We start from the raw sequence: 17,698 nt of genomic DNA on the forward strand, positions 1-17,698 counted from the left end.
ATATGCAGGGGATAATTTCAATCTTTTGGTATTGGCTGAGACCTGTTTTGTGTCCCAGAGCATGATCTATTCTTGAGAATGTTCCATGGGCATTTGAATAGAATGAGTATTCTTTGGTTCTGGGGTGTAGTGTTCTATATATATCTATGAGGTCCAACTCGTCGAGTATGGCATTCAAAGCCTTTGATTCTTTGCTTAGTTTTTGCCAGGGTGTTCTGTCTATTTCTGATAGTGGGGTGTTGAGGTCCCCTACTATTACTGTGTTCTTATCTATATGTCTCTTTATTTTGGTTAAGAGTTGGCTTGTGTATCTTGCTGCTCCCCTGTTGGGGGCATATATATTAATAATTGTCATATCCACTTGTTGAATACTTCCTTTAAGAATAATATAGTGCCCTTCTGTATCTCTCTCTATGGCCTCTAGTTTAAAATCCAGTCTATCTGATATGAGAATTGCTACTCCAGCTTTCTTTTGAGGTCCATTTGCGTGGAAGATGGTACTCCATCCCCTTACTCTAAGTCTGAATGCATCTTTGGGTTCAAAATGAGTCTCTTGTAGACAGCAAATGGATGGGTCATGTCTTTTTATCCAATCTGCAACCCTGTGGCGTTTTATGGGAGAGTTTAAGCCATTTAGATTGATAGAGATTATTGACAGATATGATTTTAATGATGCCATTTCTCTTTAAAGTCTTTGTATCGGTTGTGACTTGCTGCTCTGTATCACTCTTGGGGCCTTTTTACCTTTATAGAGCCCCCCTTAATATCTCCTGTAGGGCTGGTTTCGTGGTTACGAAATTGGTTAATGATTGGCGATTTTGGAACGTCTTTATTTCTCCATCAATTCTGAATGACAGCTTTGCTGGATAAAGGATCCTTGGCTGCATGTTTTTCTCTGAAAGAGCTTTAAAAATGCCCCCCCAAGCCTTTCTCTCATTCCAGGTCTCTGTAGACAGGTCTGACGTAATCCTGATACCTTTGCCTTGGTACGTGAGAAATTTCTTTGCCCTGGCCGCTTTCAATACTGTATCCTTGGATCTAATATTTGCGAATTGCACTATGACATGCCGTGGCGTAGGTTTGTCCTGGTTGAGCTTGGATGGGGTCCTCTCTGCCTCTTGGACACGAATGCTTGTTTCCCTTGCTAGATTAGGGAAGTTTTCAGCTACAATTTGTTCAAATATCTCTTCTAGACCTCTGTTTTTCTCCACCCCTTCAGGGATGCCGATGATTCTGACATTGGATCGTTTCATAGAGTCAGTAATCTCCCGTAATCTACATTCGTGGGCGTGGATTTTTTTAAGACCAGCTTCTATTTTCGTTTTTTCTTCTACTAACCCATCCTCCAATTCGCTAACGCGTTCCTCTGCCTCGGTGACCCTGGCCGTCAGAGCCTCTAGTTTTGACTGTATTTGGCCCACTGAGTTTTTAATTTCTGTCAGATTCGCTCTCATTTCTGCCCTTAGGGATTCTATATTCTCAGCAACGCTTTCTCTGATGCTTTTTTCAAGTTTACTCATCATCTTGACCATTGTTGCTCTGAATTCCATTTCTGATAATTGGGATACATCCATATGTATTAATTCTGTGGCCGAGGCCAATTCTGTGGCAGAGGCCACAGACTCATTATCTTTTCTTTGCTGGGGGGGACTTCTCCTTCTCGTCATTCTGATGAAGAGAGATTGCAGGGTTGTCCAGAGCCCAAGTGTTGACTGGGACCCAGGCCGTGCGCCCTTGTTTTATAGAGATCTTAGGGATGTGGGCTTCTTCCTTAAAGAGTTTATTTATTTATTTGAGAGAGAGAGAGACAGTCAGCAAGAAAGGGAACCCAAGCAGAGGAGTGGGAGAGGAAGAAGCAGGTTCCCGGTGGAGAAGCCCGATGAAGGACTCCTTACGGAGCGTTGTGATCACACCCTAATCCGAAGACAGGTGCTTGGTGACTGCGCCACTCAGGCGCTCCGGGTTGTGGGCTTCTTGATTTTTCAGCCTGCCTTCTGGGGGAGGGGCCTGCCTGCAGGTACTCAGAAAACCCTGTTTGGGTAGAGTCTCTGTGTCCCTTGCGAGGGGGGATGGGGATGGGCACCCTGTGAGCCGGTATTTCCGGGCTTTTGTTCTCTGGCGGCTTTCCCTGGCGGTTTGCTATGCCTCTTCTGAGAGAGCAGCAGCGGCTGAAATTCAGCCTCTGTCTCAGAACAGAGGGATCGCGGATCGTTCTCCACTGATGTTCTGGCCACTTTAACTCTGTTTCTTTTAACTCTGTTTCTGTTGGTGCTGCTCAACCCTGCAGCATCCCGGGCTGTGCGCCCCACACCCGGCGTCCGGGCCGGCGCGTCTCTGTCCTTTGTGTTTCCGACCCCGCCAGCCGCCAGTCGCCTGCTCGCCAGCCGCCCCGCGCGGGCTCCCGGAGCTCCCCGTCTCAGTCTGGTGTCTCACGGGTGCTGACCGCGAGTCCGCCTGCTCCCCCGTGCAGGTGGCCCTCCAGCCGCCAGCCGCCCCGCGGACGCTCCCGGAGCTCCCGGTCTCAGCCTCGATCCAGTGAGCACACCGGAGCTCCGGAGCTCCGTGAGATGCTTGGTGGTGCACGCTCCCGGCTCACGGACTCAGTCTGCCGTTTCCAGAGTGCGGGTCCGCGGTCCGCCCGCTCCCCGGTGCAGGTGGCCCGCCAGCCGCCCTGCGCGCGCGCTCCTGGAGCTCGCGTTCTAAGTCTGTTGTCTCGCGGGTGCCGTCCGCGAGTCCGCCTGCTCCCCCGTGCAGGTGGCCCGCCAACCGCCAGCCGTCCCGCGTGCGCTCCCGGAGCTCCCTTCTCAGCCTGCTGTCTCAAGCGTGCGGGTCCGCGGTCTGTCCGCTCCCCCTTGCAGGTGGCTACCGCTTCCCGGCGCCCTGACACGGCGGCTCCCTCCCCCTTCTGTTTAGCTTCCGATATCTGTGCGCGGTTTCACGGCTCCCCGCTTCGTACCTCGATACTCAGCGCTGGAGATGTTCATTTGTAGAGATCCAGATGTACCTTCCTGCGTCTCAGGCTGATTCCGTGGATGTTCCTGCTGGTCTGGTACCTATCCAGCTCAACTCAGGGAACCAGCTGAAAAAGGGGTCCCGTACTCCTCCGCCATCTTAACCTCCTCCTCCCGTATTGTTATATTTATTAACTCATTGTTTTGATAAATAGTGTTGCAGCGCTCAATGCAGCTGTGCTGCCAGCAACAGCTTTTCTTCCTGAAATGTCATCTCTGTAGGACCATTAGCAGTCTTTACAGTGAAATTCAGGTTCTTTAGTTAATTTTACTTCCAGTTAGTGTTATAAAAATTCACACTATAGCGGAAATCGTGTATGTGCGTGTATGTTATGAGTTGGACAAACTTTGGTGGACTTACTTTGGAGTGAATCATAACATGATTCTCATGGGAAAGCAGTATTCCTACAAACAAACTTTTAGAGCATGACCAAATATTTCTTTATCTCTAAGACAAGGGTAATACCATATATATTTATCACAGGTTTGTTCCATAGATCAATTGAAAGAGTGAATATTTATTTACTCTTCATTGAACAAACCTTTAATGAGTAACAGTGTACACAAAACACTGTGGTAGGTGATAGGGCAGAAAATCAGATGTGGTTTCCCTCTTAAGTGCTTACAGTTTATTGGGGAGAATAAGAAAGTCACATAAAAAGTGAAATTGATTGTAATGGGTGCAATATATGATGGGGTCAGGGTGTGAAGGAGAGTCTTGAAAGATAATTAGGTGCTTGTCGGGTAGCCAAGTGTGGGGATGGCAGTGGGTAGAGTCAAGCAGGAAAAATGAGATAGAGGCTGATGTTCTGAAGCTGCGGGTGCAAATGATTAGAAGGCAGATGTACAAGAGGTGTTGCAGGCCGGGATGACGTATGTGTGTAAATAAAATGAGGCTGGAAGGTGAGATGCATGACCTCAGAGCCTTTCTCAGGAGTCTGAATTTTATTCTATAGGCAGTGAATTTAATTCTGTGATTTTATTCTATAGGCATTCTGTTCTGTGGAAGCCATCATAGGGCCTGGAGCTAAGAAATAGCATGATTAGTTCTACCTTTTAAAAAGATGACTATGCCCCACACCATATGTCATTAGGGACATGCTGCAAACGAAAACACTGAGTTAGCACTACACACCTGCTAGAATGGCCAAAATCCAGAACACTGACAACATCAAATGTTGGTGAGGACGTGGAACAGTAAGAACTCTTATTCATTGCTGGTGTGAATGCAAAATGGTACAGCCACTTAGGAGACACTTTGGCAGTTTATTATAAAACTAAACACATTGTAAGATACAGCAGTCACACTCATTGGCATTTACCCAAGGGTGTTAAAAACATGTCCACACAAAAACCTTCACGCAGATGTTTATAGCAGTTATAGTCATAATTGCCCAAACTTGGAAGCAAGCGAGGTAGTGTTCTTCAGTAGGTGAATGGGTAAATTGTGGAACATTTAGACAATAGAATATTATTCAGTGTCATAAAGAAATGAGCTATCCTTGAAAAGACATGGAGGAAACTTAAATGCATACTACTAAATGAAAGAAGCCAACCTGAAAAGGCTACATACTGTATGATTACAACTACATGTGATTCTGGAAAAGGCAAAACTATGGGGATGGTAAAAATATCAGTGATTGCCAGGGATTTTGGGAGGGAAGGTGGGATGAATAGATGAACCACAAAGGATTTTTAGTGCAGGGAAACTATTCCATGTGATAGTATAATGGTGGGTACATGTCATTATACGTTTGTGAAAACCAGTAAAATATACAACACCAAGATTAAACTCTAATGTAAATTATGGGTGTTGGGTGATAATGAGGTTATCATTGCAGTTTCTTCAGTTGTAACAAATACACGGCTCTGGTGTAGGATGTTGACAGTGGGGGAGGTTGTACATGCGTGGGGGCAGGGAGTATATGGGAACTCTGTAAATTTTGTTCCCAGTGTATTATGTGAGACCCATATTACCTTGATACCAAAACCAGACAAAGACAAAAAAAGAAACCTAGATCAGTATCTCCTATGGATATAGACACAAAAATCCTCAAAAAATACTAACCAAATCTAGCAACATATATAAGGATTATACACCATATACAAATGAGATTTATCTTAGGATGGCAAGGTTGGTTCAACATATTAGAATTAATGTTTTTTTTTTAAGGGAGAGGAAAGAGAGAATCTCAAGCCGACTCCCCGCTGAGTGGGGAGCCCAACACAAGGCTTGGTCTCACGACCCTGAGATTATGACTTGAGCTGAAATAGAGAGTCAGATGCTTAGCTGACTGAGCCACCCACACAGCCCCCATCAGTGTTCTTTTAAACACCATATTAATAGAATGAGACAAAAACCACATAATCATCCCAATAGACACTGGACAGGAAAAGCATCTGGCAAAATCCAATACCCTTCATGATTAAAAAAAAAAAACACTTAAAGTAGGAGTAGAAAGGAATGCCCTCAGTGTGATACAGATTATGTATGAAGACCCCACAGCCAAAATCAGTACCTTGTGGTGAAAGACTGAATGCTTTCCCCCTACAGTCAGGAATAAGACAAGAATGTCTGTTCTCACCACCAGTACTCAACCTTGTATTGGAGATTTAGGCAGGGTAATTAAGTAAGAAAAGAAAATAAAGAGCATCTTATTGGAATGTTGAAGGTTCGAAATGAAGAAGTAAAAATCTCCATTTGCAGATGACGTGATCTTTGATGAAGAAAATCCTAGAGAATCCACTGAAAAACTGCTAGAACTAATAGATGAATCCTGCAGGGTTGCAGTGTACAAGATCAATACGTTAGGATCAGTTGTACTTCTCTACACGAGCAATTAACAAATTGAATAAAACAATAATTTCATTTATAGTAGCATCAAAAAATACAGTTCTTAGGAAAACTTTTTTTAAAGCAAAACTTGTACTCTAAAAACTATAAAAACAATTGTTGAAAGCAATTCAAGAAGTTTTAAGTAAACTGAAGGGCAGCGCATGTTCATGGATTATAAGACAATGTTGTCAAGATGGTAATATTCTCCAAATTAATCTGCATCCCAACACAATCCTTATTCAGAAGCCCAGCTGGTGTTTTTGCAAAATTGACAATCTGAGCCTAAAATTCATATGGGAATTCAAAGGACCCAGAATAACCAAGAATCATGAAAGAGAAGAACAAATTAGAGGACTCACACTTTACGATACTACTACAAAGGTAAAAAGACAATGTGGTACTATATAAGGATAGACATGTAGATCAATGGAATAGAATTGGGGACTGGAATTAAGTCCTCATAATTATGGTCAGTTGGTTTTTGACAAGGATGCCAAGACAATTCGATGGGAATAGAATAGTTTTTCCAACAAATGCTGCTTGGACAATTGTGTTTTTACTTGCAAAAGTATAAAGCTGAACCCTTCTTTTACACCATCCACAAACATAATTTCAAAACGGATAGACCTACATTCAAGGCTAAAACTATACAATTCTTAGAAAAATATATGCAAGTAAATCTTTATTACTTCAGATTAGGTCAGGCTTTTGAAGTGTGTTGCCAAAAGCACAAGCAACAAAAGAAAAACATCCAAATTGGAGATCATTAAAATATATTTTGTACTTTGAGGAACACCGTCAAGAAAGTTAGAAGGCAACCCATAAAACTGGATAAAATATTTGAGAATCATAGATCTTTAAGAGGCTTGTATCTAAAAAACATTAAAAATCCCTTTTACAACTCAGTAATAAGACAACAAAAGTAAAAATAGGCAGAGGATATGAATATATTTTCTGAATTGACATTTCTGTAAAGAAGATCTACAAATAGCCAGCCAATAAGCACCTAAAAGATGCCCAATATCATTAGTCTTTAGAGAAAGAAAATTACAGCCATGGTAAAATACTACTTCATACTCTAGGATGGCTTTAGTCAAAAAGGTAATAAAAAGTATTGGCAAGGACGTGGAGAAATCAGCACCCTCTTTCATTGGTGGGAATGTAAGATGGTTCAGACCACTTCTGAAAACAGTTGATAGTAACACAAATTGATTCCAATCCTAGGTATATATGGGAGAGAAAGGAGAACATATGTCCACACAAAAACTTATAATCAAATTTTCTCATAGCATTATTCATAATAACCCCAAATTGGAAACAACCCAACATGCCCATCAACAACATGTGGTATATCCATACAATGGACTATTATTCAGCAATAAAAAACAATGAAATACTGATACATCTTAGAATCATAGATGAGCTTTGAAAATGTTATGCTAAGTGAAAGAGGCCATTCACAAAAGATTACGTATTGTATGATTATGTGAAATGACCAGAATAGGCAAAATGACAGAAAGTAGATTAAGGGGTGCCTAGGGCTGAGAGGGAAAGGGAGAATTTGGGAATGATGTTTAAAGAGTATGGGGTTCCTTTTTGGGGTGATAAAAATATTCTAAATATGATTGTGATGGTTGTACTGTTTTGTGAACATAATGAAAACCAGCCAGTTTTAGACTTTAAATAGGTGAATTTTATGGTGTGTAAATTATATTTCAGTAAAGCTATTATGAAGAGATACCTACCCCTCCAAGAAGATGTGTATCACCTGTCCTAGTTTAAGTTCAAGACATTCCCTTTACAAAGTTTTCATTGATTAACAGCAATTTATCAATTTGATAGTTCCTATTCTCCTAATTATATACCTGTAATTTATTTTAGGACTTCTATCTGTTGTGTTTGCCTCTCCTATTCATTAATCATTGAATGTTTGTGTGTAGAGATTATGTCCAATGTCTGTTACCAATGTTAATGTCATCTCAGTGCTGTACTGATAGATAACTTCTGGAATGCTTATTGATCATTTAGTAAGTCGTATTTTTTAAGGAACCTATTAACATGGTTGCTATTGTTTTATCAGTGTGGTTAGATGTACAAAGGTTATAAAGTTATATTTTGTATGGATTAGAAATAATAATTTACATGGTTTAGTAAAGAATATGCATAACATTTTCAAAATCTTGCAAGTACATATCTCTGTTGAGTTCATTGGTTTAAATGTCATTAACAACAAAAATACATTTGTCGAGTATGTACTATAAGTAAATAAATGTGCTGAGCTCTAGTAAGATACAGAAAAGTATTGTAAATGTAACCTGTTCTTAATAATCTTACAGTCTGGGAGAGTAGTTTCAGAGACAAACTCGAAAGATTGAGGATTAGACAAACTAAGTACTAAAAAGAATTCTGGGTCTGTCTGGCAGATTGATGTGGGCCAGAGTTATTCAGAAAGTCTTTATTGCAGAATAAGACTTCCAGATAGGCTTGTTAAAAAAAATTATTCTTGTTTTTTAGGTACAAAACTCAAAACATGAACAACGATATATATTACCAATGTTCAAAGCTGATTTGGCAAGAACAGGAATACAGTTGCCTACAACATATTCCAGAGAATTTAGAAAAGTCAAAGTAATGGATAACAGAAAAGATCCTCCATTCTTCAATGAAGATAATGTGGGACCATTTTACTACAAACTTCCTTTCTGTGATACCATGGAGCTCTTCATTGAAACATTGACTGGAACATGTTTTGAGCTGAGAGTTTCACCCTTTGAAGCTGTTATTTCTGTGAAAGCAAAAATTCAAAGATTGGAAGGTACTAGTTTTTGTTTGCTTTTAGGGTATGGGGATTAAATTTGTTCATCAAGAGTGTATAATAATTCTAACTTTTCTTATGGATAAAATGTCAAACGTATATGGAATTAAGAATAGGGTAATGCACCCCCATATACTCCTTAGCTTTAGCAGTTATCAGTTCACGAACTATCATGTTTCCATTCCTACATTCCTTCCATCCCCTTCCACTTCTACCAGATTCTTTTGAAGGAAATCCCTGGGATCATGGTAATGGCGTGTGAAATAATATTTTAAAATAATTTTTCAACAAGTTATGATGACAGGCAAAATCTGCCATAAGTACCTTACAGATACTTTCAACGGGAAATCATAATTGAGTTCCCCTTTAGTGACCTTCTTTACCTATTTATGCTACTTTGCAGATACTTTTCTTCTTTCTTTTTCTTTTTATTATTTGTGTATTTATGTATTTATTTAAAATGTGGATTGCTTCATGAATCTGAGTGTCATCCCTGTGCTAATCTTCTCTGTATCGTTCCAGTTTTAGTCTATGTGCTGCCAAAGCGAGCACTACTTTTCTTTTTTTAATGTGGAGATTTTCCAAAAGTTTTGGCTTACATTTACATATATTTGAAGTTTCCTCAATGTAGCAGGGATGCTGAATATTGTGCAGTGTCTCTGGTTTATGTGTTTGGGAAAGGTATCATAAATTACTTTGTATTAGAATTAGAGTCTTTTTCTTTGTGCTTTGCAGATTTCTGAAATCTTAAGTGGTATTTGCCATTATAGTTGTTTGAACCCAGTATGTACTTGAAAATTAAATTGTTCCATACAACACTAAATGGATCTTGCTGTAATTTGAAAGTAGTAACTAGCATTGCCCTCTAGTCCAGTTTAGGTTCAGAACTGTAGAAGGATGATTAGGGTTGGGATCTTTTGTCTTTGTAAAGTCAAGGATGCTGGTGTCTAAGCTTCTAAATATTTGCTGTTCTCTACTAACTAACTTCTGTTAAGTTAGTGGCCAGCTGAGTCCAGTGACTGTATTAGTACATCCAGTAAGGGCACATGAAACATCTTTCCCTCAAGTGATTTGCTGAGACGTGGAGTCAGAATAGGTTATTTTTGCATTTTTCTGCTTTTTTATTAATATGATGACATAATATCTTTTTAGGAGCAGAAAGATAAAACCCTCTTGTGTTCTAAATAATCTCTATTTCCCCACTTTCATGCATTTTGAATAATCTTCATGCAGCAGAAGCACTTTAGAAAGTATCTTGCTTAGGTATCCTTGTTTTTTTTAAAGATTTTATTTATTTATTTGACAGAGAGTGTGAGAGACAGCACAAGCAGGGGGAGTGGCAGGCAGAGGGAGAGGGAGAAGCAGGCTCCCTGCTGAGCAGAGAGCCCGACGTGGGGCTCATTCCCAGGATCCTGGGATCATGAACTGAGCCAAAGGCAGACGCTTAACTGACTGAGCCACCCAGGCGCCCCTTGCTTAGGTATCTTAATGTTGAGTAAATTTGAGCTTACAGAAGATTAGGGACTTATCCGAGGGAAATGTGTAATTACTGACAGAGTTGGTTTCAGAGCCAAGATGTAGCCTTCCTGTCCTCTGTAGGAGTAGGCATTGTCAGTGTAAAAGTATAAAAGTTGAATCTTAGTAGAGATGTTTATAAAGCAAATATAGTTACTAGGAAATTAAATGAGGTAATATAAAATATAAATACAAATCTTGCTGTCATAACAAAATACCATAGACTAGGTGGCTTAAACAACAGGCATTTATTGTCTCACAGTTCTGGAGCTTGGAAGTCTGAGATCAGGGTACTAGCATGGTCAGATTCTACTAAGGGCTTTCTTCCTGACTTATAGAATGCCTTTGTCTTGCTGTGTCCTCATATGGCAGACAGACAGACAGAGAGAGAGAGCTCTCTGGCATCTCTTATAATGGTGCTAATCCCACCATGAGGGCCTTATTCTAATGACCTTATTTAAACCTAATTATCTCCCAAAGATCATGTCTCCAAATACCATCACATTGGAGTTTGGGCTTCAAGATACAAATTGGAGGTAGGGACACAGTTCAGTCCATAGCACCTACCACAAGTTGTCAGTAGATCTTAATTCCTTTTCCCCTTCCTGATCCTCATATCCCCCACACTTTTCTTTCCTCCTGTTCTCCATACTTTCTTGTAACTTCCTGCGGCCCATGGGCACTGACAGTCATTCTGTTCTTTAGGAGGCTTCAAGAAGGCATCTTTAATGAAAAATGAATTTTGATTTTTTTCTGGGTGATCTATTTCTTTTTCTTTTTGTTTTTCTTTTTCTTTTCTTTTCTTTTCTTTTCTTTTCTCTTCTCTTCTTTTTTTTTTTTTTGAGAGAGATCGTGCAAGCATGGGGTTGAAGGGGCAGAGGGAGAGAAAGAAGCCCAAGCAGGCTTCACACCTAGCACAGAGCCGGGTGCAGGGCTCGATCTCACAACCCTGAGATCATGATCCGAGCTGAAATCAAGAGTCAGATTCCTAACTGACTGAGCCACCCAGGCACCCCTGATCTTTCTATTTCTACCCAGGAAGACATTTGGGTCTAAAATGGTGGGTAAGACTCTACAAGATAGAGGGATATGGAGTAGGGAGGATAGGAAGGCAGAGGTGACACTACTCAGTTAATCCTTCAGGGAAGTAGTTGCTGTGCCAGACTGCTTTTCCTTTTGCCTAACTTTCAGGAAGTTCACAACTAAAGCCTAGATGGAAGGGACTGTGGACAAAGAGTTGAAAGAATGTGCTGGTTAGGAACAATGAGGCTGTAGCAAGTAGGGAGCAGAACCTGCCAGGGAACTTTAAATGGTCCTTGAAAGGATAGGAGCGTGGGAGCCAGACTGCCTGATTTCATATTTCTAGCTGAGCAGATTACTTAACCTCTTTTTACCTCAGTTGTGCTAATTTAAAATAGGAATAATAATAGTACCAGTCACAAAAAGTTGTTCTCAGGATTCTTAGTTAATAAATGTAAAACATTTAGCAGAGCATCTTTGTTCTTTATCAGGGGAAAATGGTTACTCTGTGGGGATGGTGCAGTGTGTACCCATGGATATAAGAACTATTTCCTTGGGAGGAGATGTAATTTAGCTCTCTTAGTTTTCCAGAGAAGGCAAAATTTTTGGAGCTTATCATTACCTGGGGCATTGGTCTGCAAATGAGAGTACATACTACTCAGGGGATATGAAAAATAATCCAGTGGAATTTGGAAAGAAAAAATGTACCAAGAAATGTAAGGGATTATTGTCATTTGGTTCATGATTGCCATGGGCAGTGGATTTCCTAGACTTCCAGTGCTTGGCATTCCTACTGCCTAGTAAAGATTTCTCTTCTATGGCATGGGATAGGATTTTTTTCATGGCCTTCTTATGAGTAGGTGGGACCACGTTAATAGTTTGGTCAGTGAACTATGAATAGAAGTCTCTATCAGCTTGAGTCCCTGAATAACTGTAATGAGCAGAACCGCCCCTGCTGACATGCAGTGGACATGTAACATGAACAAGGAATCAGTTTTTGTTTTAAGCCACTAACATCTCTGGGGTCATTTGGGGAAGGTTCAGCATAACCTACTTGATTCTGAATGATACAGTATCAAATAGGGATCCTTTTTTTCCCACTACATAGATAACTGGTCTTTTAAATACCATTTATTGAATTACTCTAACCTTTTCTCACCAAATTAATTTCATACCTGTCATGTATGACATTTTTATATGCACATACAACTCTTTTGATCACCTAATCTATGTCTGTGTCTTCATATGCCAATATTACATTTTCTTATTTATTATAGTATAACTTACAAGTTTTGATAGCTGATGATGTCCATTCATATTAAGAATTGTTGTGTTTTTGGGGCACCTAGGTGGCTCAGTTGGTTAAGCGACTGCCTTCGGCTTAGGTCATGATCCTGAAGTTTCAGGATCAAGTCCGGTGTCGGGCTCCCTCTGACCTTCCCCTCTCTTGTGCTCTGTCTTCTCTCATTCTGTCTCTCTCAAATAAATAAATAAAATCTTAAAAAATTATGTTTTCTTAGAGAATTGACCCATTTATGATTATGTAATGCCTCTCTTTATCCCTGATCTTTCCTTGCCGTGAAGTCTGCTCTGTCTGCAATTAATATAGCTACCCCACCTTACTTTTGATTAGTGTTAGCATGATGTATCTTTCTCCATCCTTTTACTTCTTCCCCCAACTTTATGGAGGTATAATTAACAAATAAAATTGTATCTATCCCTATACTTTTAATCTATATATATCTTTATGTTTGAAATGGATTTCTTATACACAATATGTAGTTGGGTCATCATTTTTGATCAAGTCTGATGATCTCTGTCTTTTTTAATTGGTTTATTTAGACAATTGATATTTAAAATTATTTTTCATATTGTTGGCTTAATAACTACTGTATTTGTTACTGTTTTCTATTCATCCTCCTGGTTCTTTGTTCCTTCATTTCCACTCTTTTCTGCCTTTTGTGGTTTTATTTAAAAACTCTCTTCTTACTAGGGATGTACTGTATGGTGACTAACATAATATAATAAAAAAACATTAAAAAAACAAAACAAAACAAAAAAACCTCTGTTCTTGGTCCTTGCTCAGCAGGGAGCCTGCTTCTCCCTCTCCCTCTGCCTGCCCTCCCCCTGCTTGTGCACACACGTGTGCTCTCTCTCTTTATCTCTCTCTCTGTCAAATAAATAAATAAAATCTTAAAGAAAAAAACCCAAAAAACTCTCTTCTTGCTTTCAGGATTTGTAATGAAAAGTTCCCTATAATTACTGTCTAGTTTTTTTCCTCTGCCTTCTTTAAAGATTTTCTCTTTGTTTTTGCTTTTCTGCAGTTTGATATGATATTCCTAGGTGTAGATTTTAAAATTTTTATTCTAATTGGTGTTCTCTGAGCTTCCTGTTCTATGCTTTGGTATATCTTGTTAATTTTGGAAAATTCTGAGCCATTATTACTTAAGAAATTTCATCTGTTCTATTTTCTCTTTCTTCTGGTATTCCAATTACACCATTTAAAAATTTCCCACAGTTCTTGGATAGTCGAGTTTTGTTTTGTTTTTTCATTCTTTTTTTCTCTTAATATTTCAATTTGGGAAGTTTCCATCAACAATTTCTTTAAGCTCGCTGATTCTTTCCTTGCCATATCCAGGCTACTGATAAGCAGGCCCATCAAAGCCTTTTAAAATATGTTCTTGTTTTTTACATCCGGCATTTATTTTTAATTCTTTTGTATACTTTCAATCTCTCTGTTTTTTCATGTTGTCTTTTTCATTAGATTTCTTAACATATTAATCATAGTTATTTTAATCTCCCTGTCTGATAATTACAAAATCTGTCATATCTGAGTCTGGTTCTGATGTTTGTTTTATTTCTTTATACTGTGATTTTCTTTGAACATGCCTTGTATTTTTTTTTTTTGAGAGCTGGATGTAATGTATTAGGTAATAGTAGCAGAGTTAAATAGGCCTTTAGTGTGAGCTTTTATGTTATAGTAGCTAGGAGTTGGGCTTTGTTTAATGTTTGTTGTTGCTGTAAGTGCCAGAGGCTTCAAATTCTGCTAGTTTCCTTGTTTTGTCTCCCCTGTTTTCTTTGGGTTTCCCTAAGAACTCCTCCTGCAAAAGAATCTGTGTCTGTAACTCTTTCACCTGTAATCTGCTGTTATTATGTTAGATCCCTGTTAGTGTGGTGGTTAAGTATTGCGGAAGGGAAACCATCTATAATCTTATAATTCAATCTCAGTCTTCTGGTGGACCTGTGTTCCTGGGCCATGACCTTCAATGTGTTTGTTAGTGTCTTCCCACCCTGTTATTACTTAGGTGCAATAAGAAGACTAGAGGGATCTGGAATCAGTGAAATATCCTTACCCCAGATGAGATAAGGCTCTGATAAAGTGAGTATAGACCTTTATTATGGAGACTGCTCTGAACTTTTTCTTAATGTTTGTTTCTACTCCCTCTGTCTGAGCTAGAAGAGGATCTTTTTTGACTCTTCACAGTGAGAACCAGGTGGGATTCCTAGAGATAAAACTCTCAATAGTATGGAAGACCCCCCCAAAACTGTGGCCTCCAGGAATTCCTTAGTCTCATGCTAGTCCATGCTCAGCCTCCGCCAGTTCATTAAAGTTATCATTTAAGTGTTTCTTCAGGTAAGCAGATCTTGGCTGTAACTCTCAGGATTTTCATATCTCTGTAGATTTTGGGGTGACGGTTTACCCTCCTACCTATGTCTCCAGTGCATTGAAGAAGAGTTGTTGGTTTTCAGTTGAGGTTTTTTTTTTTTAAGTATGGGAGCGGCAAACTAAAAGCTCTTTCCATGTAGTATCTGAAACTGGGAGTCTCAATACTGTTTTTAAGGTAACGACATCTGTCAAGACCCTATTTCTTTTTTTTTTTTTTAAAGATTTTATTTATTCATTCGACAGAGATAGAGACAGCGAGCTAGAGAGGGAACACAAGCAGGGGGAGAGGGAGAGGGAGAAGCAGGCTCATAGCAGAGGAGCCTGACGTGGGGCTTGATCCCATAACACCAGGATCACGCCCTGAGCCGAAGGCAGATGCTTAACTGCTGTGCCACCCAGGCGCCCCAAGACCCTATTTCTGAATTAGGTCAGGTGTTGAGGTATCGAGGGTTAGGGTTAAGACTTCAATATGTGCACTTTAGGGAGACAAGTTCAATCCCTATCTAGTATGTAGTTCTGTTGTTTTTGGTAAACATTACTGTCATGTAAATGTCACCACAGTCAAGATAAAGAACAGTCCCATCACCCACCAAAATCCTCCTGTGCCCAGCTCCTGGCACTCACTGATCTCTTTCTGTCCCTATAATTTTGCCTTTTCCAGAACTTCCTATAAATGGAATCACATAGTATGTAGCCTTTTGAGTCTTATTTCTTTCACTTACGTATAAACATAATGCATTTGAGATTTATCAACATTGGTACATGTATCAATAGCTTATTCTGTTTATGGCTGAGTAGTGTTCCCCTGTATGACTGCCGTACCATACTTATTTCCAGATTCAGGGATGTGTGTGTTGTTTTCAGTTTGTGGTGATTATGAATAAAACCATTATAAACTTTGAGGGAGTTTTTTATGAGAGTGTAAGGTTTCATTTCACTTGGATAAATACCTAGAAGTGAAACAGCTGAGTTTTATAGTAAGTGTACATTTAATTTAATAAGAAACTGCCAAACTGCTTTCCAGAGTGGCAGTATCATTTCGTATTTCTATGGGTAATGTCTAAAAGTTCTAGTTGCTCTGTATCCTCATCACCATGTGGTATTGTCTAGGTTGTTTTGGTTTTGTTTTTTGCCATTCTGATAGATACTGGTGATATCTTGTTGCAGTTTTACTTTGCATCTCTCTAATGTCTTAAGATACTGAGCAATTTTCTTATATGCTTATTGGTCATCTGTTTGTCTTCTTTCATAAAGTGTGTACTTGGCCTTTGCCCATTTTTTCATTAAGTTGTTCGTTTTCCTGTCATTATGTTTTAAAAATCCTAGTGTTTTAAAATTTTCCATTATGGTTTCTTATGCTTCTTTGACTCTAAATTATTCAAAAGTGTACTTTTATTTCCATACTTAGGAGAACTTTAAAAATTTCATTTTATTATTAATCACTAATTGCAGGTGGTCAGAATAAATAGAATACTTATGGTAAATATAGTATTCATATGTATAATTGTCTTTGAGTCTTATAGCAGCAGCCTGGGGCTCTTTAAAATTTCATGTGTGGCATAGAAGAAACAGGAAGAAAAAATTGATGAGATGAATTATTGATGTAACAAGTTCAATTGTAACTTGTTCAGAAGTAGAATCAAACAGACTTCTGATTCTGGCCATATGGTAGAAACCCTTCCTAGTACAAACACATAAATTCAACGTAAAAGTTATTAAAAATATTTTTTCCAATGTCTGTTTCCACTTGTATTAATATAATGGAAACAATAAGGGGCCTGAAATGACAAAATGCAATTCTTCCAAGAACAGGCAATGGAGCAGATGTTTGTTTCAGAGACATCTCCCAATCTCTGATGACCCCTCAGCCTGGAACCAAAGGGGAAAGGAGAGAATATCTGGTACCTCAGTACAGTGGAAATTTGGTTCAGAGATAAATCTGTTCCCCAAACCCTACAACCACCATGTTTTTATTTTGTTTTGTTTTGCCACCTACATTTTGGCACTACAAGATGCTTTGTGATCATCTTGTATATGTACTGCACTGTCTTAGAATTGGCCATTTCTCCAAGGAGTCCTGGTTTCTTTTATTGGAGTAGTATTAGAAACCAAGATCTGGGCATGACAATTGACTTTTCAGCCACAATAATAGCAACCAGAAGAGAGTGGAATGTTATCTTTATAAGGCTGAGAGAAATAACAACCTCTAGAATTGAGTTTGTCTTTCCAGGATGAGGACAAAATAAGGGTATTTCCAGAAAAACAAAACTTGAATTTCCAAACAACAAACTCTTGCAAAAGGAACTGTTAAAGGAACTATCTTAGAAGACAAATGATCTCTAAAGGCAGTTGGTACAGGATGGAATGGTTATGAAAATGGCACACTTGTGGGTAAATCTAAATAAACATTTCTTAATAAAATAATAAGGTATGAAGGCTTGAAAAAATTGAATTAAAGTCCCGGTAACAATGACATATAAGAGAAGAAAGAGTTGTTTGTAATGACAGTGCTAAGGCTCTTAGCATTGTTCATGAAGAGGATAAGGATGTGATTAGCTCTAGACTTGATTTTATCAAATACGATCATTTAAATTTCTAGAGTAATCACTAGAGATTAGAAATAGAGTTATATCATTTCCAAATGGTAGAAATACCTTAACCTTCTTCTGTTTATCTAAATTAATACATAAAGGAGGCAGGCAGTTAAAGCAGAACAAGTAGAAAGCACAAAATAGGGGCGCCTGGGTGGCACAGCGGTTGAGCGTCTGCCTTCGGCTCAGGGCGTGATCCCGGCGTTATGGGTTCGAGCCCCACATCAGGCTCCGCTGCTGTGA

At 39.2% G+C, this 17,698-nt stretch overlaps 1 protein-coding gene and 1 pseudogene across 3 annotated transcripts in view; one reads left to right on the forward strand and one right to left on the reverse strand.

Annotated features, from left to right (window-relative positions):
• The window catches only part of ZFAND4 (zinc finger AN1-type containing 4), an 82,525-nt gene that overhangs the window by 5,338 nt on the left and 59,489 nt on the right, over nt 1–17,698 (forward strand). For 2 of the 3 annotated variants that reach the window (XM_019806994.2, XM_011233624.3), the window contains exon 2: nt 8,362–8,662. In XM_019806994.2, the coding sequence (XP_019662553.2) occupies nt 8,401–8,662 (262 nt within the window). In that variant the 5' untranslated portion in view covers nt 8,362–8,400. Of the gene's footprint in view, nt 1–8,361; nt 8,663–17,698 lie in introns of those variants that run through there. The other variant, XM_011233626.3, reaches the window with a different exon arrangement.
• LOC117802912 lies at nt 9,119–9,214 on the reverse strand (annotated as a pseudogene).

The sequence above is a fragment of the Ailuropoda melanoleuca genome, chromosome 6 (genome assembly GCF_002007445.2).
Source record: "Ailuropoda melanoleuca isolate Jingjing chromosome 6, ASM200744v2, whole genome shotgun sequence".
NCBI classification, from domain to species: domain Eukaryota; kingdom Metazoa; phylum Chordata; class Mammalia; order Carnivora; family Ursidae; genus Ailuropoda; species Ailuropoda melanoleuca.